This window comes from Ciconia boyciana, chromosome 5 (assembly GCF_034638445.1).
Source record: "Ciconia boyciana chromosome 5, ASM3463844v1, whole genome shotgun sequence".
NCBI classification, from domain to species: domain Eukaryota; kingdom Metazoa; phylum Chordata; class Aves; order Ciconiiformes; family Ciconiidae; genus Ciconia; species Ciconia boyciana.
In genome coordinates this window covers 3,087,398-3,115,260 of record NC_132938.1, presented here as the reverse complement: position 1 = coordinate 3,115,260, position 27,863 = coordinate 3,087,398, and the positions used below count along the sequence as shown (strand labels likewise).

At 43.5% G+C, this 27,863-nt stretch overlaps 1 protein-coding gene across 1 annotated transcript in view; it reads right to left on the bottom strand.

Moving 5' to 3' along the window:
• Window positions 1–27,863, bottom strand: part of SLC4A11 (solute carrier family 4 member 11) — a 97,859-nt gene that overhangs the window by 30,002 nt on the left and 39,994 nt on the right. Inside the window, exons 5-10 of the mRNA XM_072861601.1 lie at window positions 23,557–23,788; window positions 22,848–22,910; window positions 22,235–22,316; window positions 12,894–13,017; window positions 9,599–9,805; window positions 4,428–4,512 (exon numbers count right to left, since the gene is read on the bottom strand). Coding sequence (XP_072717702.1) covers window positions 4,428–4,512; window positions 9,599–9,805; window positions 12,894–13,017; window positions 22,235–22,316; window positions 22,848–22,910; window positions 23,557–23,788 — 793 coding nt within the window. The remainder of the gene's footprint in view (window positions 1–4,427; window positions 4,513–9,598; window positions 9,806–12,893; window positions 13,018–22,234; window positions 22,317–22,847; window positions 22,911–23,556; window positions 23,789–27,863) is intronic.

The window sequence follows — 27,863 nt, the reverse complement described above, 5'->3', positions numbered from 1 at the left end:
CAAGCTGGGCTTTCACTTATGTTAGTACCTGCTGGACTCTGCTCAATTCTCTGAAGATGAACAGAAGATGAATCTTCCCTAAAGTCCTGGGAAGAGTAAATCACAGTACAAGTGAGACCAAGAACTTAACTGGAAAAGGAAATCCACTCTTACTGATTTTGGAGCAGAGAAGCCAAGCATATGCTCAGACTAGAGAAGTATGAAGAAACAAATCAAGGGCTCAGAGCTTTCCCTTCTTCTCTTGTTTCTTTCAGCCCTTTTCCCATGAAGCACTAGTCTCTTGGAAGGAAACATCCACAGACAAAACAAGATGCTTTTATGCATCTTTAATGCATTCCCATCCACCACTGATACAAAGAGAGACTTTGAAAGCATCATAGCTGCAAACCTAGGTCACGATGCCCCAAAGCATCCCACAAGTCAGTCTTCAAGTGGCCATTGAACTTTTACACCCAGGTGATATTTAGGAATGAAGGGCTGTAGAGTGATGCAGGAGCTACCCCATCATCTAACCTAGGGCAGCAGAGGCACTAAAGGGAAGGGAAAAAGCCTATCTGCAATCCCTTTATTTTTCCTCCTCCCTCAAGAATGCAATCCTACCAAACAAGGTGGCCAGTGCAACCAGGTGGGAGAGTCGATGAAGATTTGGGCACACGCCACAGCCAATCCAGTCAACATGTTAAGCAGGTTTAAGTTCTGTGTTATCTTAGACAACCAGCAAGACAAAACTTCCCGTTCCAATCCCATTTTTCCAGTGCCTTCAAGCCTTCCTCCTAAGCATGCCTGCATTACAGGGAGCTTTGGAAATCTCCCTCCTGCAAAACACCACCACCAAATCCTGAGGAGGCTGCCACAGCAGATGTGCTCGCCTTCCTCTCAGGAGCTGGTTAGGGACCCCTCTCTGCAGGACCAAGGACAGGGAGGAATCCACATCTGCAGCTGAACTATCCACCCCCCACGGCCATGTGCTGAGGACACAGGTCAAGGAAAACAGGGGGAAACAGAATAAATCTCAGCTCTTCTCTCTCCCCTTCACCCTCCCTCCTCAAGAGATGAAGGGATACAGCAGAACACAGCACTGAAGCTCACCATAAAAACCTCAGGCATCTCAAATTTCCCCCGGGCACTTCAGGCACTACATTCATAAGTGTTGATTCCTCTGTGTTGTACCAGAAAATACATGCTAAAGAATAAGGGTAGCAACTTTAAGGGGTTTCAGGAAACTTGTAGGTGAGTCCAGGTAGAATTCCCTCTTTCATTCAAACCAGCCTCAAAATAAAAAAATTCAGGAAGCTCCTATGGTTTGACCGAGCCTTAAAGAGTAATAATATTGATACACATGTGTTTTAAGCCCATTTGACAAGATCAGGATGAAGTTCTGTACAAACTTTTTTTAAGAAAGCAGAATCCCATAAACAAAGGTTGTAGTCATTAAGAGGAGACTACATGCTAAATTTTGTTAACCCTAACTTCAAAGGAAAATTACAGGTGTTCTTAGGCTCAGCATAATCCAATTGTTCATCTTCAGATGCTCCTGCTAGAAGACACCTATTACAAGCCATCCATATCACTAAAGTCCTGGACCAAAAGTTTAGAAAACTCTTCCTTGATCCTTGCACGTTCAGTAAAATGCACAAGACTTCTACAATTTCAAGCAGACCTAAAGTTGACAAATTCCTAATCTGGAGGAAAAAAGAAAAGACAACAGAAAGACGATTCCTTTCTTTCCTCTCCCAAATCATGACGGTTAAGGATAATTTAATTGTCAGCTTCATGCAGTGTGTGAAGATGACCAATCCTACAAAAGTCCAACTGACAAAACATTTGCTGGCCCTACAAAAGCCTTATTATTTTTCACCCTGCCCCTAATCAGTTTATCTGTCTAAACCAAAACCCCAGGATTCTTCTCAGATTGAGCATTTAGAGACTCCAACCCTTCAAAAAAGGCATCTTTGTAATTCAGAGCTCTTTGATGATGCTCGTGTGGTTGTCTGGAGTGCAGATACTTGGATAGCTCAAATCCCCAATGTTCTGGTACACTGCTGCTTTGAGATGGTCCAGGAATTTCACATTCCTGATCACCTTCGGTCTTGGTGGTTTATGGCAGATGCTTTATGCTCCATCTGGTTTTCATTCCACTCAGATCCTTAAAGAATTCATCCTAATTTCTGGTTTCTGGGAAGAAATGGCACATACTAATATATATAGGTTTTTTAAAAACCCTCTTTTCCCCATATCCTATTTGAAAGGCCACAATTGCTCCTAAGGTGAGTACTTCACATTTGAGCTGCAATAGGTCTTGAGTTTCACTTGGCTCATTTCTGCACCTTCTACTCTCCAGAAATTGTATAACAATTCACTGACACTTTTTAACGTATATTTGCATTTTATACCAAAACCATTTTTCTGGAATATTTGTAATGCTGGATTCTCACTATGACACTATTTCATCACACAGGGCAGATGCAATCAAGGGAACAATTCTTTCAAGCTAGTCAATCCCAGCACCTTGTTTAGGCCAAGCCTGATCTACTATGTTCATCAGTTCAAGGAAAGCTTGCAGACCTGGCTGTCGCTGACAGCTCCAGGGCTGAGAGGCAGCACGCACAGGTTAATTTGGATGTATGCAGAGCCAGAACATGGACCCTGAAATGGATTTCCAGAGTTGGCTGCAGGACCGTCATATGATGCTTTTGTGCCTGTGAACCTGCTGCACTCAGGACACTGACAGCCACAGCAGGTACTGCTCTGTCTTGAGATGCACATGGGTCCCCACAAGGTGCAGCATTTCCCTTCTGAAGTGCTTCAATATCCCTTTATAATGAAAAGTTAGACTTTGACAGCCCTACAAAGCAACAACCATGGAGATGAAGCGTCCTGAACCCACTCCAAAAGTGTCCAGATTAGGAGCTTAAGTCCCCTGCCAGATCTGGTGCCAATGATGCACATGCCAAGAAATATTTTTTCTGTTTTATCAGACTCCTTGCTGCTACCCTGAAAATAATTTGTTGTCCCCCTTCCTCCTCAACATACCTTCAAATCCCCAGAGAACACAGCATCAGCTTGACTTCAAACAGCGCCTGCCCTCCTATCGCCCCAAGCCTCCTGCTATCACCCCAAGCCTCCTGCAAATAGTTTCATCCCAGCAGTTACAAAGCATCTGGAGAAAGCATCCAGCACTTAACCACTGTGCTAAGCCAACATTTTATCCCATTTTATTCTTCCCAGAGAGGATACCACTAACTGCAAAACACATCATGGTGGATGAAGCATTCCTAGTTGACGAAGCTGGATCTTTGTGGGAAGCAACTACTTGGCAACTCCCTAAGACACATGGCATCTTCAGCCGAGCAGCCAACAGCCGATTGCTATGTTCCTCTGCTAGTGGTGACCATCCTTGTTAAAATGTCGTGGACGACACATCCATACCATGCCCGTGCTTGCTCTCAAGCTTAAGCTGCTGAGGAAGGTGGCTTTACACTAGAATACTTGTCTGCAAAATGGGGCTCGCGTACGCATCTTATTTTCTTATGCTGACTCCGAGGGAGATAGCTCTCAATTGAGGTGCAGTGGGGAAGGCTGGGACACTGTGGCTTGAGCTGAGGAGGATTTAACAGCAGGAAGGTGTCTGATAGAATCCCAAGATTCCCCCTGCCTACACTCTACATCTTTATTTTATGCAAACTTTGGGGTTTGATACTTGAATATATTAACCAACTGCCCAATAGGCTGTAAGAAACTGAACATGTTTTGATATCAGGCTGAGGCTCTGTGATCATGGTTTGCCCTGAAGACTTTTCACAGCCTTTAAGAATCTCTGAAAGTGAAAGTTTGAAAGTGAAAAAGTGAGAAAGCAACTCTTAAAACCAACAAGGCCATTGTGGGAGCTATATAAAGCCTGAAACCTGAGGCTCAATATAAACACTGTATTGCTGCTCCTGTGATCTGGCTACAGCAGACAAGCGACATCCTGTTTTTAAAAGTACTGAGCTGAAGTTACTGCAGCTCAGATTTTGTTGAAGCATTCTCAACTCCCACAGTATCACTATAATTGCTATTGATGCTGGCTTGCAAAGACAGCAAAAAGGGCCTATTAGGCCAGTGCTGACTAATTAGGTTGCGATGAGTTGATCTGTGTCTACGCACGACAATAATCAATCCATTTAATCACCTCATTGCTTAATAAAAATTAAAATCCTCATCTATATACAAGCTAGCATCTTCATTAAGGGAACACTGCAAGATTCTCATCTACAGTGTGCCACACTGCCTATTCACAGGCTTTTGTCAAAAATATTCTTTTTAATAAGAAATAAGAGAGCTATTACACGTATCAAAGAACACATTCAATGCACATTGTAAACAGGACATCGCATCACAAAAATTCAAAATCAGGCCAATGCTTTCATAAACATTGGCCAACATACCGTCAGTGAAGTCCAAAGCGTACACTGGAAATCTTCGTGCAATGTCATCAGAAATCCCCTTGCCAACATTGAGAAACTCATGCAACTAAAGAAAGGAAGGAAGTGCTGTGTCAGTTTAAAGGCTCATGTATTGTTAAAGAGATTAACCTCCTTACTCAATACTAATAGGAGCAAAACTGGTCATTTAGAATAGGGCATTCAAATCAGATTTTGTAATGATTATCATCATTAAATAAACTCTTCGCACTTCAATTTATATCCTCAAAAGCATTGTAAAAGAGAAAATCCCCCAGACCATCCTGTTTTCCTCCCTTCCTTCCCTTTTCTTCCTCCCATTCATATCTGCATCCCTGCTTTGCAGGTGAGGGAGCTGATGCACAGTGTGACCCGCTGAAAACACCCTAGCCAACGGCAGGATCAGACCTTGGGTACCCTGGGGTTAAACATCAGGTCAGAGATGCCTTTCCCATCCCTCTAGCCAACTACTTTTTCTTTAGATGCCACCACAAAAAACTCTTCCCCCAAATCCACGTGAAGCCTCTGAAAGGGGATTCCCAGCAAGTGCCCCCTTCCTTGGCAGTGCTAAGGGAAAGGGAAATCTCAAACAGATGTAGTAAGGGAACTAAGACTGTCTACACCTCAAACTCCACCAAAAGGGAACAAACTTGAATAACTTCACGTAACCAAGCCATAACTTCTGCCCAGTAAAAGACAGTAAGATCATTGTGAAAGGGTTCCAAAAACCCAACACGTTCCTATTTATTCCTCATTCGGGGTGCTGCAAGGTGCAGTATGATTGTTTATACAATCTGATGCTCACCACAGGCAATAAGGAGCTTTTCAGAAATACGCGACAGCTGCTATTGACTTACAGCCTCCCAATTCTCACAACTACATCCTTACGGAAAGCACATGGAAAGCATCAGAGTAGGCAACACTTGCAAATGAGGCACCTGTCAGATTTTTTTTTCCTGTTATCCTCAACTCAGAGTACATATACTAGTCTGAAAATCAAATGCACCTTTATACAGTGCTAATTACCCCAGCTGTCTCATCTCAAACATTGCATATGTTTATTGCAGAACTAGACATAGAAGACTTATAACCTCTGCTAGGGAGTGTGTGTGTGGGGGAAAATCACAGATCCAAAATTTACACCAACAGATCATCTCAAAGCAGCGTGGACATCTTCCTTTGGCTGATTTATGTGGACACTGATAGAAAACTACTGCTTTAGAAAGGACTTGACACTAAAATGCTTGTTTAACAGACTACACACAACTTTGCCTTTTCTCATGGGACTCACCTGCTTTGCAGCACCTGGAAGACCAGAGCCATAAGTAAAACACAACAAGGCAACCTCTCCTTTAGAAGGAATACACTGGACACAGCAAACACTAGGGTTCGGGGTGCAAAAGATACCTCAGGGGATCAGCTCCTTTATCAGTGACTATGACATCTCATATTGCAGCTACCTAAGTCAATTCTGTTGCATTTTGCCAATACACCTGTATTACTCTAGGACAGTTTCAACTCTAACCTGAACAATCAGGATGAAAAGCAGCAGACATCAGCATAACGTCTGCATTTTAAGCACTTCTGAAAAAGCTATGAGCTTAGACTATATTTGGAGGCATATTCGGACATCAAAGCCATATGCACTTGAAAAGCAATTTAGTTCCTCCCCCCCCCCCCCCAAAGACATTCCTGAAGGCACCAGTCAGCCAGAGAATCACGATAGCTTTAATGAGTAATATGTTGATTTGTCTCGCTGCAGCAAGTACAGGGAAAATAAAGCTCGGGGTATTCTTATCTTCCAGGGAAGAAGCCACATGCTTGCTGCTGGCCTGGGGCTGAGCGCAAGGTGGGGAGGGAAGGGGTACTCATGCACATTGCCTGTCCATAGGTAGCAGTGGGTGTGCAGAAAAGAAAAGCACTGCCTAACTTCTCGTCCCGCAAGGTGCATTGAGGCAAATTTGAGAGAAGGGGGAGACAACAGATTATGTTTCAGACCCCTGATTCCTCCACGCATTTATTTCTTGCACATGTGCAAGTTTAGTCTAGGGTGGGACATAGGGATGTCAAGCTGAACCTCATCAGTGGCTAAGTATGGGGAAGGCTGTTTCTTCTGTATGGCTAATCCTCCTCTTAACTTTCCTCTCTGCTCTAACCTCATACTCAACTTGGGTTGCACTGAGGAGATAAAAGACCAAGTTTACTGACCTCTGAAGTTACTGCCCTTTTTGATTTTACTTTTATCCCCCAACCTATCCCACCGTGCATCTTCATTGTCTAACTCTACTCCAGACATGTTTCAGTCTGTCTCTTGCCTCCTGCCATTGTTTGAGCTTGCACCTTTTAAGGTTTCCAAAAATCATGGGAAGGACAGTGCTGACACTTCATTCTTGCCCTTTTTGATCTGCTTCCTCATACACTCCAGTGCTAGGAATTTATTGGACTACCATTCCCTGCTTCTTTCTCCTTCAGTGGGAGAAGTTTGGCTGACCCATTGGCTTTCCACTCCCATTCGTGGTGGCACCTCTCATGGCACTGTTGTCTTTTTGATTTAACATCCTGATGCTAGGTGACCTTATCCAGGAGGCCAGAGCTGCATCCTCCACCAACGCCAAGCTCAAGGCTTATTAGCCTTTAGGAACTGCAGCTCAGGTACCCAGCACCACATCCTAAAGTCTCCTTATTCTCCTCTTCTGCAAGTCCTTCCAGTGCTTTGCCCATGCTGCTCCTAATACATGAGGGAGGAAAGAGCAGCAAAAGCAGCACACACACACAAAAAAACCTAGATGAAGTTCATGAATTTTCCACTTCCCATTTTACAAATTCCTTCAAGTCTCTTGCCATAAGTGATCAATTGTTTGGGTTAGAGGAAGAGGCTAAGCCAGCACGTAACAGCAGTTAGAAAGCCAAACAGAAAATACTTGCTCCAACAACACTGACCCTTTCTCAGTCCTCACCTGAAGTACTGGGGGGCTGCTTGACTATTTTACACAGACCAGGGACACACACTATCCTCCCTCCTGCTGACGCTGAGCAAGCATAGCCCAGCCCTCTCAGCAAATCCACACAGGTATCAGAGACAAAATCACAGCCAGAAAGCATCACAACTGTTAGGGGCTCCTCCATAAACAAAATCACAATTAGATGCCTCAGTAAACAAGAGGATTTCAGGCTGACTTAATTATGACTGATTACGTACGCTTTGCCTAAATAATCCTCCGAGATGAGCCAAAGCAAACTGACCGTGCTGTAGGCACAGCATGGTATGCAACTGTCATGTCCCCTTCAGTATTTTAGTAGAGGTAAAAACGAGCGCTTGCAAAAATCCCACTCACACACAGAGTATTTGAGGCCCATTTCTCCCCCGTAACTGGAGGACCAAGGGAAGAAGGGAGGCAGATTTTTATGCTACCAAGAGACTTTACCCTCCTGCCCCCTCCTGAGGGCTCACTTATAATACAGCGGCTCCAGATTAGGGGATTTATTTCACTGGGGGTGGTTCACAGGTTGAAATTACACCCCTGGTCTCATATGAGTTTGTGCTCATATGCTTCCTTTCTAGAAGGCTATCGCACAGGGCAGGCAGAGGGGGAGGAGATGCTGCTGGAGACAGCTCTCATAAGAACCGAGGAATTCAGGCTATGATCTCAAATCAACCTCACTTCTCCAGGCAAATCTTTGCTTGCCAGGAAAAGAAATCTCCATCCCTGTTCTTAAGGTCTACGCTGGCAAGGCAGGGTGGGGACAGCTTCTTCCAAGAGACATGAGAAAGCAGAGTTACTACTACACAGGCTGCATGTCCCAAGAGCTGAAGGACAAAGCATTTTAAAAACAACAATTTACCAAATCCAGACCAAGAATGGTCAATGCCAAGAGCAAGCGCTAAAGAAACAAGCATCACTATCTACAGCACTGGCTCAGAGCTGTTGAATGTCTGCCTGGCCAACGCTGCTTGCCCAGCAAGGCAAGTAGGAATCACTTCTCAGGGCCAGCATCTACAAACTCAGTGTTGCATCCAGCCCTCCTGCTCAAACAACAGAGCAGAAAATCCTCTATAGACATTTAAAAAGGACTAGTTTTAGCAGAAGAAAGAGCCAGACACTTCAACAGCTCTACCAAAAACCCTTTTGAAAGGCCAAGCGCAAAGGGTTAAATGTACTTTACCTAAATTACATTACTGCAGCTACTCCGAATACCACCATTCTGAATGGCCTAGGTTTTGAATGACCTAGGTTTGGAAAAGGGCTTCAGGACTTGTTCTGCAAACTTAAGAGCAGGTATGGGGCCTAGCAAAGTTCAAAGCGCTACCTATAAGCAAGGGGATTCTGCAGGAAAAACATGAGCTTTGCTCATTTCCAGATGTGCAGATCAAAACCCCCTTAAGTCTATTCCAGGAAAAAAAAAAGTGGTAAGTTAACCAGCTTTTGCACTGTAGGCAACCCAAAGCTTTAAGGTTACTTGTTATTCAGGGACAGAAGCAGCGAGTTAGAGATGGTATGGTTTGTTTTTCAGGTATGCTGTCTGATTAAAGAATGAATTTCTGAACGGAAAAGCAAAGCAATGACCAATACACAGGAAATTCCAGAAAAGAAAGCTGAGTTACAGCATTTCCCTCAAACTTTAAAGTACAAAGCAAGTAACATTTTACAGAGCTACAGATCAAACAGCAAGAAGTCAGGCCAAATACCAACAGGCAACTTTTAAGTAAAATTACTGTGCAGGGATGGCCAAGAAGTCTTTTGGCTGTGGGAAAGACAAGCAGCAGCTTCCTTCAGAGACTTCTGATTGTAAGGATTAAGTACCTTGGACCGACAATGCACAGTGATCCATTAATCCCACCCTTGACTAAGCATGTGGAATCAAAGTCCTGTAACCATTTCAACTCCCTACTGCTCTGCATCCCTTCAGCACCTGCCTCTTTAAAGTAGGGTTTTTTTGTTGGGTTTGGTTTTTTTTTTTTAGATTTACAGCAGGAGCTGAGGAAGGTGGACATACACACAGCAGCCGTTCGTAGAAACCTCAATGCTGAGAGCTTGCTAGGAGAGCCCAATGGATGCAAACACCACAAGTGCTTCATCTCCTTACCCAAAACCCCTTGCATTTATGCATTTGGACACCACTGAAGCAGGGGCATGGCAGATGTTGGCCAGCCTTACCTTGAGTGGCTTAGGACCGTGCGACTTGTGCCCATCGCTCATTGCTGAGGGTCTCTGATTCACCACCGTCAACAAGTGGCGTTGGTGGACTAAGGCTTCCTTGAACTCCTCTTCGGTTTTGGTTTCTAGGAGTTTCTGCCGAAAGGTTATGTCTGAAAACATCGTGGCAAAGGTCCTGCCCACTTCTGTGGCAGTTTTGGTACTTTTCTGAGTGAAAAAAAAAAAGACAAAAAAAACCTTGTAAAACTATTTTTCTTTCACTTCTGAAAGGTAAAACCACTGATTTGCCCCACTGGGCACCATACAAAGAGCAAGCTGCCAGGCCCTGACCAGGAGCACTGCTCAGTCTTGATCAGCTTCCCAGGGCTTGATCCAAAGCTGAATCATGCTGAGCAGGCATTTTATCCCCAGTCTCCCTTCAAGGCTGCTAAGACTAACTAAATAAGGGTCTTTGCATCTCAACATTACTGCTACTGGGGTGGAAAGATGCTGTAAGTCAAGATTCCTGCAGGTAGAAGAGTCCCGATATCTCTTCCGGAAGACTGAGATTATTGTGCACATCTGCTTCATCAGCTTCCTATATTCTGGGCATTAAAACTCAATTTGGTTGGCCTCTCTGGGGCAATTCTGGCAGCACAAGTGGAGATTTAGAGCTCTCGGCTAAAGTAACTACTGGCACAGAGGAAAGCATAGGAAAGAAACAGCTGAGCACACACTCAAGCAGCACTGTCTATCTTCATTAGAAGGGACAGGAGACTTGCAAACATGAGAAAGGAACAAGTGCCTATTTGCAGGAGTCAACATTTCTGTGAGACACAGCCCTGATCTGCTTGCTTATTGCTCCAAGCACCTTGGAAATTAGATACAAAAGGAATAGTAAAGGAGACCAAGCTCCCCATCCCTGCATAAACCCACCGAATCCAAGCTCTACAAACCCTGACCTGCTCAACTGCTTGTATCACTTTGGTCAAGACAGGTAAGATACTTGCCAAGGCAAAGTTATGTAGAACCATAGCTCATTAAGAGCTTCTTTTGGTGCAGAGTTTTAACCCACCCGCCTTAGCTACACTCATGGCAGCAACTGCTAGAGACACCCAAACAACCACCCGCCTTTGGACAGCCTCCAAGCGCCTCCCATTACTGTGAAAAGTAGTAGCGAGCATATGTGATTAATCTGAGTTAGTTTTCATGATTCATAACAAAGCAGATGAACAATTTGTTCACGAATGCAATCAAGTAATTCAGTGTTGCTTGACACAGAGGCATGGACATGTGGGTGGCACTGCACTAGTCCTAAAGTCATCACTAACACTATACTTGCCCCATCACTCACACTGCCATACCTCCACCTCTCCTCCATCACCCTCTCTCCATCACAGGTAATGTCCCTTCAGACACGCTTGCTACGACATGTTCTATTTAAGTTTCTAGGGAAGGGTTTGGATTTAAGTGAAGATAATCTGCTCTGGGAGTTGCTTTGAGTTTGTAAGCTTGGTCCTTTCAGACTGAACCAGCCTGGATTTGCCATCACAGGGGAGGCTTCTCCTTTCATCTCTAAGCAGCAGCAGTCCTTGGGCTGGATGCTGCAAAGGGCTACTTCAAGCTGCCCTGTGCTGCTCCCTTTCTTTGCTTTCCCAGAGAGATGAACGGTTTAGAGGAAGAGTGCAGAGATTTGCAAGAGAACCCAAGTTTTTTCCATCCTCCATAGAGAAGGCCAAGGATCTGGATTCCTCAGCACAACAGATGCCCATTTTCTGGGCTTTTTTTTCCTCCCCAAGCAACGCTCTTTTAATCTGTTACTGTCAGCAGGTTAATTATTTTAACTGCTGTACCAGAAATGCGTACTTAGAGCTGGCTAGATAAACTCATTTAAACTAAAAAGCATATTGGCAACTGCAGCTCTGCTTGGCCTCCACTCCCTTTCCTTAATTTGATGCTGTCCATTGGAATTGCAAACTTTCAGGATAGAAGCGGATGCAGAGCTGTTTGCTGGGTGCTTTGCACGTAGCTGGCTGGAGATAAGCAAACTGCCATACAACGAAAGAGACATCAATGCCATTGCACACAGGTTTGGTTTTTTGCCTGCTGCTTTTCATAAGGAACATCAATATGTTTTCAGCCTGTTGGGTTTGAGATCTATGCCAAAAGCATTGAACTACTCAGTTGGGAAAGATCTGCCAGAAATCCTGGGAAATAAGGAAACACCAGTATTTCCATTTTAAATGAGGGGGGTGGTGGAGGGGAGGAGGAGACAGACCAACTAGACTAGAAGGTCCCAAGGTCACACAGACAGCATTAAAGAGCAGGAAATTGAATCAGGATATGTCCTGTTCCAGACAAGGTCCCCAACCTCTCCAGCACCTCCCAGAAGCATAGACCTCGTAGCCCCAAGGTGTAAACAGGCAGCTTAAGTGTGAAAAGGTCTTGAGCTTTGAACTGTTCAGCCATTAGCTAGAAGAACACACCATCTTGATCAAGCCAGTGCTTTCTAGGAAGCCAGGATAGTGATCCCCAATTGACCTTGATGCCCCCCATGATATTGCACTAAATGTGTACTACTATGTCATTTATTGGCCTTGTCTACACCAAAGAACTAGCAAGTACGCTTAAGCAAGCTTTACCCTCACTGTTTTGAGTGCCAAAAGCTGTGAAAACACATCCCAAAGGACCTCAGCACAGTCTGACCTCACGAGCACCCCAGCTCCAAAATAGTCTTGCCCATACTGCAATAGAGCTCACAAAACTACATCTGCCTCTTGGTTACATTAGACCATCTACAATGACTGCTGCCACCACAGCTGCAGTATAACTGTCAGTCCCATCAAGAGAGTTTGCCAGGAAGCAACCCAGACCTTCGCAGTGGGGCATCAGCTGCAGACTTGCAAGAGCCCTTGACAAGCACGGCTTTAACCAGGAACAGCATTCTTTACCCCTAAAAATAGTAGCTAAACTGGTAAAGCTGGAGGGGGTTGGAAATCTGGAGTATTACATGCATCACAGAAGTAGGTCTAACAAAAAGTGGATGGAGACTACAGACACGCTTGATCTGCAGCATTCTCCTCCCAGTGAGGCTAGAGGCCATTCTCCAAAATAAGACGAGGACACAGCTGACTAATCTACCCCTCACAGACACTGTTAGAATAAACCATCTTGACAACTGCTGAGATGATCTCAGGCCTTTTCACATCCCCTTGTATTTTAAAAATATGTTGTCATTAACCCTAGAAGGACACCAAGGAAAAACAATTTTGGAAGAACCCTCTGAAGCACCAGAGCAAACAAGAGCAATACTCACCATTTTAGGAGGAGCCAGGACTAATATCACAAATCTTACTTCGCAGGAGTTTTCACCCCAATTCTGAGGCCTCTCCAGGCGGCTGATGCAAACGTGACGTCGCTGAAGGGACTTTATAGTGCAACTGTCGAGGAAGATGGCATTGTTACACATGGCACTATGACACATGGCATGCTCTCTCCTGGTGTGCAAGGTTTATAAACACACATTTCAGCTTTGAGAAATACAAAATGTTGTTGGTTGCAAAAGGCTCACTTCTGAAGTCTTAAACAGTGACTTTAAGTTACTGTTAGCCCAATTCTGCTAGCTCTTTTGTAGAATTTGAACCATGAGTCCATGGTTTTATGGGAAAAAACTTTCAAGATTTCAACATATATTCTTCCTCTTCCCCCATCTGTTTTTTAATAGCCAAGAAATCAAAAGACAGAATGCAACATACCTAGTACTTGCAGTATTACAGAAGCTTCTACAAAAAAAACCATCTTAGAAAAAACCCAACACCTACATTACTGGAAAGCAGTTTACACTTCATTTCATTTCACCTGATCTCCCAAAGTGCTTTTGGAAATATTAAGGCAAGATGCCAAACCAACATATTTCCACTTCTTTTGCCCTGGGCAGATCTCTCCCTCTGTTTGAGGCTTTCCCTATTTGCTCTCAGCTGTTATTTTTCCCCTTTCTGGTACAGGTGTGTTACAGAAACCAAGCTGACCTCCTTGCTCAAGATCTACAGAGGCTGCAGCAGGCAGGATTACTGCTCAGAGGGAAATCCTTGGCTGCAATCCAGCCAGCCCTGCTGGGCACGTGATGGCTGTTTGACTCCCATAACAAAGACTAGCAACTAGTTGTTTGAAATAAACACAGAGATCATCTGTGGAAGCCATGAAAGACCAGGTCTGTCTCCACCCTGGGATATTTAAACAGAGCTGTGATGGAGTAGCCATCATTTTTCCTGCTGGGAAATTCTGACAAAGCAGCAAAGTGGCTTGGTGCAGTTAACTTGGTGGTGTTAAGAGGTTAACACCAGCCTGGACTGCAGATCTCCTGTTCCCATTAAAGCCACCTACTACTTCTCAACTCTTCTGAAAAGCACTGGTGAGATACATACATAGGTTTTGCCTATTGACACTGAAAGAAGTATGGAAGTATGTTTTCCTACCTCAGAGTGATTATTTCTTTTTCTGGTTCAAAGTCACTTAGACTCCTTGCTCCTTTTTATTCATCTAGCAAGCATCCATCACAGTCCTTAAATCAATCATCTCTCCTTTAACTTATCTTCCATAATCCTAGCACATTTCTTTCCTTTTAACATGTATTCTCACACCCATGCACCCTGAAGGTTGTTCCAGTAATGGCTCCTGAAGATCTTTGGCTGGAGATGCACTAGGCAGGAGCACATTATATTTTCTATTAAGTTCTTAATAACTTGCATACAAAAAAAAAGTCACACCACCAAGTATTTTCTTATTGAGTTTGACTTTCTGATCACAGATTGGAAGCAGCCTACTTATACAAATTAATCTGACAGACACACTTGTCTGAGAGCAACCAAACAGCTTAATTAGAACAATATAGGTCATGAGTAAGATGACAGTATTATTTCATTTATTTCCTAACTCCCCTCCACAACAGCCCCTTGTCCTTTTTCTACTCAAATCAGCTTTGGAAGGTCCTAAGGTTAGCAATAAATGTATTCTAAAGTAATTGAAAAATAGAGTACAAGCTATCTTCTCAACTAAACCCATAGTTTGGATCTGCAAACAATCCTTGTCCTCCCCTCCCAAGGGATCAAATGAGCACAGACAACACTGGTTTTCACAAGCAAATCAAAGCCCTCAGTAGCAATCCTGCTGTGGCTGGACAGCATACAAGTCTCCTTGTGTTACAGTTCAACAAGCCAATGGGGAAGATACATGAACTCTGGGCTTTATACTAACAGGACAACCTTCAAGTGGTCCAACACCTTCAGTTCTCTCCCTATCCACCTGAACTGGTCAACAACAGTGACTAGTTAATGCACCATTAGCAAAAATGACCCTTTATTTTGTGTTCTGTTCTCAATATTTTCATACCTCAGATGTTGAGCTCACTGACTAATTTGTTTTGAAAAAGGCGGCTTTCTGGGCATTTTGAACACCATGTCTATTCCAGAGATGGCGAGAAGCAGGTATCAGATACTTGTTGCTCACAGAGCTGTACTAACACTTTCCAGACATCATCCCTTTCCTACCATGTCTATCAGGCAGTACCTGACCTAGCAAAAAAACTACTGAAATACAAAGCATGGCCAGAGAAGACTTACAGGGCAAGGACTAATCACACCAGCACGTGCCTCGGAGCCTGAAGTGGGGCAGGATACCAAGGCATACACGAGGATGCGAGTTTGTACGCATTGTGGAGGTACAAGTTACCAGCCACCTCTCAGCGGTGCTGCTCAGCAGTACCTGCTTGCCTGCTCCCACCCCATTTGAGTAAATCCAAGAACTGAAACCTCACAAAAAACCCCAGAACTTCAGCTCGCTCCTAACTCGAGGCAGAAAAGTCAACATGCAAGAGCCCTGCTCCCCTAGTTACAATATGTGAAGTCACATAGCAATATAGCAAGTTATTTGGAAAAAATCTATTATCTAGTGCAATGATTAAGCAAGCCACATGTTCTCCTGTAGCTAGCTTTCTTCCTGAAACGACAGGGTTACATTTCAGCTCCAGTAACTTGTCTCTAAGGCCGTGCTTTCCAGAGATGACAGTCCTGCCAACAGTGCCAGTCCACAGGGCCACAACATCACTTCAGCTCAAGAGCTTCTTGGGTATGGAGGGGAAAACTTGACTCTAAAAGGCTGTTCTTTGTTACTGGATCGCTTTAACATACAAGCTAATTTTCCTGGCAGCCATGCAAAAACCTTGTGTTTCTCTAAATCAGGAGTCCACTGTTTCCTTACCTTGAGGGTCTGGGAGAGTGCGCAACAAGAGGATCTCGTTAGCACTTAGGCAGTAACGAAAGATTTAGCAACACTGAGCACATTCTCAAGACACCAGGAAACCCACTGTCATCATTACCCATTTTTGTCTGGAATAGTTTTATCCAGAGATGGAGTTTGAGACTTCTCACACCTAAGACAGTTTTTTCCAACTCTTCTGTAAAGAGCTCTACTGGCACTGACACGTGCACCTGAATACCAATATCACTTACACCAGTAAAATTAAGTGAAGAATTGCCAGCCTAGTTTAGGTCAATGTAGGGACACAATTTAAGTCAATACCACCTTTACAAATCAGGCTGAATTGGTTTAGTGAGGGTAAACCAGAGTAAAACCAGATTTAAACAGGTGCCACAGAGAAAGTCTGATGCACCTGAGCATTGCTGCATGGAGGGGAGAAACAGCGCCTTCATGCAGAATGCAGCCTCATCTGCACCGAGCCCGGTCTCCCTCTGTTATATCAATATATTTGGGGGAAAAAAAAACACAACGGTGTCTCAGTACTTTTAGTGCAAGGCCAAGTCACTTCTGCCCATGCATGATTCAGCATCTCAAGCTTTTCTTCAAATTTAAGCCATTATTTAGCTGACTCAAATCCTATTCCCTGGTGTAGCACTTACAGCTCCCACTTTTGTTTTAATTCCAGAATCCAGATACAAATATAATACAAAACTGAAGTCCCTACTAGACTTGTGCAAATATTTGTAAAGGACAAAAAAAAGTTATTTGGTTCACATGGAGAAATCCCACGTTATGCAAGACCGCAGGTAAAACTCAGCATAGTTCAGGCCAAGAGGAGAGCCACTTTCAAAATGAAGCAACTTTTTTCAAGTAGCACTTAAGTAAGTTCCCACTAAGAAAAAAATTCTGAAGGGTAAATAAGCCAAAGCCCCAAAAAACCTGAGAACTAGCAAGACATTTTCATCTGACTCTAAATCAAGTCTGGTTTGGCCAAAGTCTCCAAGTTCCCTTTTGGTTTGGGTTGAGCTAAATTTGATTCTCCTTTGGTTTGGCCAACAAGCTGAAAAATCTATTTTCACCCAGTATTAGTCACACAAGGAAATGCTGGGCTATGATTTAATATGATGCCAGGTTGTACAAGATGCCAGGTTGTGTTCTCAGCAATTTTATCTTGATCCTCTAATAACCGAGTTCATAAAAAGGGCATTTAAATTATAGCAAGCATTCCTGCTTCGCTGTCCTCCTCTTTCCAGGCTGCGTATCTAGCAGCACCAAGTGTGGCACTGGGATGGTGAGAACTGGCAACACTCCACCAAAATCACCGACACACCGAGTCACACACGCTACAGGTCTGCCCCACGCCCAAGATGTTATCAGAGTAATAACACATTTCTCTAACAAATCATAAAAAGGGTCAAGCTATGGAGACCCAAAAGAAACAGAAACCCTCTTTAAACAGGGCAAGAAAGGAAGTTAATTCAGAAACAAATTATCCCCTGCAGTAAGAAAAAGTGCCCAGCAGAGGTAATCAGCTAGCCAGCCTTTTCCTGTCCCAGTGCAGAATAACAATGACACTTCTTGTTCTCATCCACTGCAAATAAATCTTCCTCCACAGAGCAGCTCCAGGCACAAACTTTCAGAAACCAGAATTTGCAAGTGAGGAATGAAGCTGTGACCAGCAAGCCAGCTCACCCACAGCTTGGCACAGGACTGTTTCAGCAACAAAGTCACTCCAAGCTGGATATCGTTTTGGACTGGTAAATGCACTTTGCTGGGCTCCAGAAAGACCCATCCTCTCTAGCAGTTAATCTCTCTATGGGAAAATATTTCCTACAGGTCAATGCATAAGGAGACACCTCCTCCTCCTCCCTCTACACATGCTGCAGGCACCAAAATGAGTCATCCTTCTCTCCAACAGATCTCCTTTGGGACCCAAATTCCTAACAAAGGGTTTGAATTTGAGAACTTTTTTTTCATAACACAGCACCTGCAAGAGCTTCAGCTCTCCAGCATAACCTGGGACAGCCCAACAAGGGTGGCTACAGGCACTTAAAAGAAAATGAATCAGTTCTTTGAACCCAAAGAACACTTGAGAGATGATGGTTGTAAGTTTTGGAGAACAGGGTCTTGTAAACAAGACTCCAAATCTTGTAAATATTCTCCTTTAGAGGAATGATTGTTTTAAACAGTTGAACCGTTTAATTTCCCGTAGCATCCCATTTTGCTCTTTGGAAGAAGGGGCATTATTCTGAGGAATACACAGTAACTGAAGCATCTCTATTCGAAATCTATTCAACAGCTAAATCAGAAGCAACATGGCTTCTCTATAGACCCACAAACCTCTAGGTCTGGACAAATCCTTAAACACATGAAATAGGCTTTGCATTAACTTTTGTTCAGAGAGATCCATTAGTAACATGTTTCACATGACCATCTGTTATACATTAAGTCCAAGAAGTTACTACTCTTAAACTTTACTCTATTTGAACAGCAGTCTTGCTTGACATCCAAAATAACCTCACAATACCTGTTTTTGAAAGGCTACCTGGGTTTTTCCAAGTTAAACTCCTCCACAGGAATCATTGCAATGACACACTATATCAGGGTACACAATTTTATAGCAACACAGAGCACACAAACCACTAAAACACTTGCAGAGAGGTTTTTTTCCCCCCTGCTTTGCCTGTTAAAACAGCATTAGCAAATCAGTTGAATGCACTGAAAATAGGTCTCTTCACCAATCCATGTGCCTTATCAACGCAGCCAAAGGAAATGACTCTTCAACTACTCAAGTCCAGACTACAAAGCAGCTTGCTTTCATGTTTTTCTAAGGATCCAGCTTTGGAAGAAAGCTGGATATCTATCTCCTGGCAAGAAGAATATAGCCTGGAAGTTGTGATGCCGGGGGAATTCCACTCAGCTCAGGCAGCATTTGTTCAATAACCCACACAGCTGGTGTTTCTCCTAGGAGGACATCAAGGAGAGAGATCTACCAGCAGTCAGTTAACAGTTACTTTAACATCCTTAGCATTAGGTATTCTTCACTCCAAGGGAATAAAAAAAGTAGGCATTTGCATCTCCATTTATCAGACAGCAAGAGAGAATTGGATGTGATAGGACTTGGCTTGCGATAACAGCCACTTCTCCTTATACTCTCCATTAGATGGGGGGGGGACGACGACACACACCTTCCTTGGGCTTTTTGAGCCACAAAGCTGTGCAACACCAAAACCAATAGCTCTCATAGAGGCTTCTTCCCCACCTTTTCCTGATCCAGACACGCAAAGCATCCAGTTCACCCCCTCCAGGCTCTGGGTGGTTCATGGGGAACTCTGAGCACCCTCCTGACAATACATCTACCTGCTGCAGTCACTGCATGCTGGAGGGCTACCAAAGTACTGCCCCAAGGTCCTACTAACAGCAGAGCTGCCTCATGCTAAATAACTGATTAAGTCTGAGGATAACAAGTTCAGCACTCCCTGTTCTGGGACAGGGCTGGCTATCCCTCATCCCAAGTTCCCTAATGAAACAATCAAGCAGCAGCTTCACAGCGAAGCAGCAAGAGAGCTCCATGCCAGTTTGTGTCTTGCTGTTCCAGCAAATGCTATGAATAGGAGAAAGAGAGAGTTGTGTCTATGGTTTCTAAGGTATGAGATCATGTCCTTGACTGATGAAGCTAATCTGTAACTCTGAAGATTTGCTTTCTAGTTAGAAAACCATCACGTACTCAGATACCTAGCAACCTTCATTCTTCTAGAGCTGAAGGTCGCTGATTAGTGGGGCATGCAGTATTGTGCTACTCCCAGCTATGCAGAATTTTAATGAAAGAGTCTCAAGGTTTCCATAAGCTTATGTACCCTAGTATGGCTTCAGCAAGATCAGGTTTTGGTCATTCTTGACAAAAAAAAAAGCAGCCCTCAAGCCTATTGTGAATCAGAAACCAGTTGTTTTCCTGGACTTCAGTGGAACATTCAAACCTTGAGATCTTCAATTCCCCAACTGTTTGTTCTGTCATGTGACTATAGCCCAGTTCCACGCGGTACATCTGACCTTGCTGGCAGTTCAACAGACATGAAACCATCAGGAAAGCATCAATTCCAGCAGAAGCAGAACAGCTATTTCACCCTAGGTTTTCCCCACCGCTCTTCCCACTGAGGATAAGTCAGATAAAGAGCAGCTCTCTCCAGCACAGAAGAGAGAGGGAACCAAATTTTTGTGTCCATTAGGAATGTTCTTCTGCAGCCAGGCTCTGCACAACTCAGTGAAAATCCTACACAAGTTTTTTCTTTCTGACTCTAAGCTAATTTCAGCTTTAATATTTCCCCACGAAATCAATGCAGAAGCAGCGCTACCAAAACTGTATCTGAGCTGCTCTTCTTCATTAATATAATCCTATCACAATACTCAAGCCTATCTTGACTAACTTTTTATTCCTAGTGGATAAGGTGCACAAAAACCAGCAGTGCTAATTTAAAATTTAGCAAAGAGTATAGACTAAATGCAAGGATAAAGAACAGCAGATATCTTAAAGGTTCTTCCCACTCATACAGAAGTTTTTTTTCATCAATAAATTCCTTTTACTTCAGAGTTTTGGAAGTTGTTTTGCAATCTGACTTCAAGAAAAATGTAAGATCTAAAAATATGGTTCACAATCTGTTGCACAATAGCTACAGCAAAAATACAGTGCAATAATTAGATAATTACAGTTAATAACTCATCACTACTTTCCCACCACTTTCTTCTCCCTCTTCAGAGTAACAAAAGGAAGAAACAAGGAAAGTTTTGCACAAGACACCTTCAGGCTGTAAGCTTATTTTTCAAATCGAGTCTTGTCATGGAAGCTAGTATTACTCACATGGATGCATTTAAAGCTTTGGCACACTTTCTACATAAAGGCTGAACCTACCCTTTTTTCAGCTTCATGTATATAACCACAGCATTTCTATCATGACCTCTAGAAATGCTTTGTTATTAAGTCAACGCTTGCCAAAGCCCTCCACAGAGCCATGTCACATGCCACAGTAGAAACTTCTACCCTTCCTGGAGCAGGATGTACATATCCTTATTGCTGTTATCCTACCTATGGCATCCAAAGGGGAGAAAACTGCTCAAAAGCTCTCTTGGTCGATCAGTACAGAAAGACCATCTTACTATATGAACTCATTTTCTTCTTTGTGCAAGCTGCTCTGTACATACCCAGTGGAAGCGTAGAACTGACAGTAGCACATGCAGCACAGACATTACCCAGTTCACTTATTTCACAGAACAGAGCCCTGATATGCAGTAGTTTCCTTTTTACATAGAGACCACATCTTTCTCTTTAATAAGAGATTAGAAACAAGAGGGGGAGGGGGTGTTGTTTGTTGGTGTTTGGGTTTTTTTTATGGGTGTTTGTTTGTTTGTTTTTAAGTCATCTATTGCCACAGCAGAATACCCTACATATTTTCCAGCCGTAAGCACAGGGTAAGAGAAGAACTGCTAGCAGAAGGAAAGCTATTGTGACCGTTGTCCTAGCAAGTGGACCGTGAAGGCTAAAATACATGCATGCATGCACTCCCCAAGCCTTTACACACCTATTCAACATATCCTAGTAATTTCTCTAGGAATTAACGTATTTCTTCACAACTTGACTTAGAGACTGCATATGCATAAGGTGACAGAAGTCAAATCACATTGCTTTGGTTGGCTCAGTGACTCAGGTTCTGGCCTTCCTCTGTGAATGGACAGTTTGGCTCGCCCAACACGCTTGACTGAGACAGTAATTTCAAAACCCAGTTTTGATCAAGTGGAAGCTGGGGTGAAGCCACCACACCTCATAAATCCCAGGTGACAGTCCTTACTGTCTTAAGGGTCTGCTCCAACATTTAACAGTGTTGGCAATTACTCAGTGTTAGAATTAATTGTCAGACAAAGTAATCAGTGTCTAAATTATGTCGGAATTTCTGACTTCAATTTTCAGTTACAAAGTTTAGATGTTTTCATCAAAGGACCTAAGAAATCTTTTGGTACAAGTTTCCAGACTTTGGCAGGCAAAGTAGTCCATGAACAAGTCTGCTTGTCCCTTTCAGAAGTTCCTCTCATTAACATTTCTCAGTAATTAGCATTTTCTGGCTCAGATTTTTTTCAGTATTCTTAGCTTGTTAACACCAGATTTTGATAGCATCCAAGAGTTTAATGCCCTGTAGAGACTGTGGTCATCTCTGCCCAGTCTACTGCTTGTTCATTTGCAAAGAGAAGCAGCCCAGTGCTGAGACTGAGATCCCACAGGCCAGGATGGATGGAAAGGGCATCACCATCTTGACTTACAAGGGCACATTCTGAACGGCTATTCTTCCCAGCAGCAGGAAAAGTTACAAGTTTTGAGCAGCCAGTGCATTCTGCTACTCTAACCCAGGTACTTACATGATACAGAGCCAGGACTGCTGATACTGCACCCCTGTGACTGTTGCTGTGACCCCTTGAATTGTATCTGATAAGAGGTGAACTAGGAAAAGAAGAGAGGGAAACATTATAGGCTATCCATGTTTGGTTTGCAACAGCAAATAACATTTCCTTTCAAATGGAAGCTGAGTACTAATACCAAGCATACTTATTTATCTGCACAGTGGATTGATGCGAGGGTGGGGGGTGACAGAGAAAGATGAAAACATTTGTTCTGATGCTTTTGAATTCTGTCCTTAAACTATTCACAGCTTGGAAAGGCAGCTGTTTTCTCCTCCTAACATCAACTTACTGCAATATTAGGTTAGCATTACTCAACACACATGGACAGGACTGGAAGAGGTGTCCTCTTCCAACTCCCCTACCCTCTCTCCCCCTCTTCCTAACTACTGTTCTCAGATTATTTTATGGCATTGCTTAATTTTTTCTTTATTGGCAGAAAGCCTAAATTAAAGAGATGATAAATGCGAAGCTCTAAGACAGGTAGCAAGAAGTAACCAAAGCATGAACATGCTTACTACATGCTCAGGACTTGACATGTGTTAAACAAATTCACTGAGGCTGTGACAGTTACATTTGAGGTGCGATGTACATGTTTGTATATTCATTCCTGTTGACTCTGAAACATCATGGGTGCCTACAGAGAAACAATGCTTAGTTAAGCTTCTTTACATCTTAGGCTAAAAGGTAGCGTTTTAGACTACGCTATGACATTTGCTGATAGCTTAAGGTGACACATGAGCCAACAACTTTGGCCATGGCTGCCCTAGTTGAGTTTCTGGAGGAAAACAAAGTGCCTCTCGTCCCTTCCAGCGGGCTGGGAGCAACACGAAGGCTCAGCCCTCCCCAACCAATTACTTGTCCAAAGCAGTCAAACTTCCCCAGCCTGTGTGTATTCAGATAGAGAATCACAAGGCAAAGGAGCCATTTCTGAAGGGACACCAGCAAGCACCTCTTTGCTGAAGAGCATCAGACATTTGTCTGAGGACAAGCACACCTAATGGGTCCAAACAGACAAGACACTCCAGTGCTGTAGACTTCTCACCCCAGAGAACACTACTATGTGTCATCTTAATGAAACAGGGGCAAGACTCCACCAAAACATAAAACCCCAGAGACATGAGACCCTTCAGCCTGGGTGACATGGAAAAATAAACCCCCAGTGTCACATGCAACACGCAAGTCTGGGGACCATGCCGTAGTGAGTGTTGAACACACCACCAATGGAAAGCATAACAACTTAACAGTAACCCACAGGCAAAAGCAAATCAAGAGTTGATTACCATTCCCTTCTCGTGGGGTCCCTGAATCCGTGAATAAAGTGCTCATTATTTTTTCGAAGTTGCAGCTCGGCTCCATGTTCTCAGGATCTTCAGCAAAGTGTTTCAGCATCTCTCGAAGAACATCGTCCAAGGAGGTGGCCGTTTCATCAAGGATGATGCTGGCTCTGGCCAAGAACCCATCCAGGTCTCGGTGGGCTCTGACTTCCTCCTCAAAATTCTTTAATTTCAGGTACTGTGTTAAGAAGTCAGAGCATTAGACAGCTGTACACAATACCTAACAGCAAAGGACTAGGATCTGTGTAGTTCACAAGCAGACAGTTTTGTTGAGATTACTGCCACTGAATGAATGATTCTGGAATCACTTTGGCCATTCAGATCACATTATAGAAGAAAAGGAGTTTTATGTTATATTATTAATGCATTGAAGGCTTGCATTTTCAAGGCTTATATTAACAGTCACCATAAGTGAACGCCTAGGCACCATTTACAGCCTGACATAGAAAGCAGAATTAATAAAAATAGTTTCATTGCCCAGGATAAAACACAGAAGTTAGCCTAAAAGCAAAAATGCTTAAGGTACCATTTAAAATCCTCTTTAGGTTTAAAGAATTCAAGAAGTTTGCAGAAATATGGGAAAAGTTATTTGGAAGAAAGGGACTCTGAGCTCAGCACCTTGAAAAATTACCAGTATGCATCTCAGTGCAACCTAACCCAGTTCTTGCCAAACTGGGAACCATCTCTCCTCGGTGCTCCCAATTAGGGAGCCTGAAGTGGGAGATGAGGAATACCACCCAGCCATGGACTTGAGATGGAAGAAACAGCCATGCTGTATTACAGAACCTCAACTCCTTTCTGTATTTGTCAGCTGTGAAGTTTGTTAATTGAGCGATCAAACTATAAATGCATCGTTCCCATTTCACAGTCCTTGGAAATCCACAGTTAGCACTCACAGTACTGGTCAAGAAGGACTGACAGTCCTGTCCTCTCCTTCAATAGCTTAAGACTGAGCGAGGAAATGGGAGCTGTACTTTGTTATATGGATCTTCCTTCCAATGGGAAACCAGACACGCTTGAATTCATGATGTTGAGGACCAGATTGTCAAGTTGCATTTAAACCCTCAGTTCCCCTTAAGCTCAGTAAGAATCAAGCTCTGAATTGCTTTTACAAGTCTGACACCAAGTTGCCTCCACAGCCGGGACCTTGGCACATTCCCCCCAAGTTACAGGACCACCCCAGAGCCTGAGTCATGGATACCCTCCTCTCACACATACCCTCTCTACCTTTTCCATTTATAGCCTAGACACAGGGAAAAAATGCTAATATCTCACTAATTACTGTAATTATCACAGCAACTATCAAGTTGTCAGTACACATCCATTGCAATTAGCGCTGTTTTACTTCGCATCAATCACTCCTTACACAGCATCCTTGAGAGGGAGGATTTTCTGACGGATTTCAGGTCCCACCCCCAAGGCTTTGTTGCCATCTGCTCTTGAGAGGAGACAGTGACACAGCTACATTACAACTCCACCTAAAAGACACCATATAACTCCAAGTGGCCAAGTCAGTCTCACATTCTCACTGCGTGAGAGCAGGTTAAAACACCTATCACCATCTGTAACACTGGCGTTCATGGGGTCACCATATGACCAGCAACCACCTCCCAAAGGTAACTCATTTCAGCTTGTCTGGCATGCAGAGTCCAACCTAGGATGTAGGTTCAAACAGCAAAGAGGTTAAATCCTGTCTAGGTCATTTGGCAAGACAGATAGCAGAGGAGGTACCCCATGGAGGTATTAGGAAGATTAAGAGCATCAGGAGTGCCACAGTGCCAAGGAGCTTTCAAAAAAAGCAAGAGTGGCTTCATGTCACCAACTTCTCCCATGCACAAGAGAAGTCAGAAGCAGCAGAACAGTGGAAGGAGAAAGTTGAGGGATAGCTGAGGGACAGCAGAACTGAATCAAAGGCATTCAGAAGAGGGCTATTATCTGCCCACATTTTCTCAGTCAACACTGACCTTCCAGCAAGCTGTGCATGACAGCATCATTCACTTGTTGCGGTAGGACAGCACTGTCAACAGTTTACTGCCAGTCATAAGGATTCAGCTCCAGCTCTGCCACAGGCTTCAGGCAATCCCTTGGGTAAATAGTTTTCCCTGCCTCAAGTCTTGTTTTATTCTCCTAATCCTTTATAGGAAATAGGGGCAATACCCATCCTTATTATCACTCCCATAACACTGGGGAAAATATGCACATTAAACATCTCAAGGCAACTAGCCACCATGAAAGGTTACAAATACATCACTCCCTGAGACAAACCAAAATCAAATTAGTGGAAGCACTGGTACAGCAACACCTCAGAGACAGCTCAAACAGAACTGTTCTAGTCAGGACACCCGGTGGTTTCAGGAGAGATTAATGATTGCTCCTTCACAAATACTTTTAGCTAGATAGCCAAGTCACACCAGGATACTTAATGCTGGAAAAATGCTTTAGCAAGAAATCCAAGACACCTATGCAATAGCCATTTTAATAACATTGAGTATCCTTGACTGCAAAGCTGCACATTGCATCGTGGCAAGAACAGAGGCTGTTGTGCCAAAGAAAGGGGAACACATCGAAACAGCCTCCCCCGACCTTAGGCAGGTCTCTTGGCCAAAGTCACACACTATCTGTGCAAAAAAGAGCTCTCTACACTCATCAAGGTGGCCCAAAATGCAAGTTCTCTGCTGAGTGGCTGCTCTGGAGACCACCTCCACTTACAGACACTGCAAGAACCTTATGAGAAGTGGTGTCCAAAAAGCATGTTGTCCTGAACAGAGCTCTACCTGTGCTGTTGCCACGGTCACTTGGGCCAACTCTCAAACACACTGTGATGGTGATTAAATAGTTCAAACCGTGTCAAGGAGCTTCTTATTTATGCCTACCAAGTGCCATGGCAGATAGCAACTTACCCAAGACGCAGATTGCCCTTCCAGCACTCCTGAAGGGGCACAAGAACCACAGGCTACCACAGACAGGAACAACCCAGCAGAGAAACATCTCCAGACAAACCTTCTGACCTGACCACTTTTCTGCTCGAGATTCCCCCTTCCCAGACACTTGGAGCCATCTCCTCCATGACTCAGGCCCCAATTTGCTTTGCATTTGAAGGGAAAAATTTCCACTTATCCTCCCTGGAGGCAAAAGCTGGCAATAGTATCTTTTCTCAAGCCCTGCTAAAGCATGCTAGCGCTCTGGTATTTGTTGCTCAACAGCACACTAAAATGCTCAAGCATGAACTATAGGCCAGAAAAGCAGAAATCCTACAGCTATGAAAAGGAAAAATAAAGTAGAAGAGACACTTATGCATTAGCAGTTTCCAACTATTTCTTATCAGAAGCAGATCCTGCATTTGGGCTTAGAATTTGCAGTTTAAGTGATTAAGTTCTTAGGTTACTTTCAGTCAAGTGTATACAACTCTGAGAACCTTGGCACTAGTATTAGACAAGACAAATTATTGACAAAGACACTTCCATTCCTGAGCACAGAATAGCTTATTTTAACTTCTATGACTTTAATATCAAACAATGTTTCTTTTTTTTTGGTGGTGGGAATTTTTTTTTTTACTTGGGGGAAGGTTTCTTCTACTAAAGCTATTACACATTTCGCCACACACACACGAATTCAGCCTGCTGAAATACCTTTTCAGGATTTGAGCTGTCTTAGAGGCCTAAAGCAAAGCAGAGTTAAAGAGCTCTCTGGGATTCCCTAAGAAGCCCCCAAAGCTTTAGTACACAGATTTAAGAACTTGAGTTACAGCCTTCAACGAAGCCTGCAATATATGATTTACCAGGATCAGTGATGCTACAAGTTTTCACACAGCCAGCAAGCCCCTCCAACCAGCAGATGAGGCAAGAGTAAAGACAACTTAAAGCACTGTGAGCCATGCCTTACAGCCCCAAAGACCAAGACTTCACGTGGTATTAAATATCAACCTATTTCCTCTCTACATACTTTCTGTGCACTTTCATAGTCAGAGGTTTGTAGTTATACAGCCTATAGGAGGTTTTTTTGCCTTTTCTCCTTATCATTATGGAGTTACGGTCTCAAGAGTAAGTGTAAACTAAGCGTTGTTTCCTAATCGTCCTCCTAGACTGCGTGTTTCCAGGGAATTCAACTCCTGCTGAACCTCGTAAAGGCAGATCTGATTAGCTGGAATAAACAGGAAACCAAGTCACAGCAATGTCTATTGGGTGTTTCTGCTTTCAGCTCGAGAGGAGCTCAGCAGCCTGAATCTGTGGTGTACGCTTGGATCCCTTTGCAGG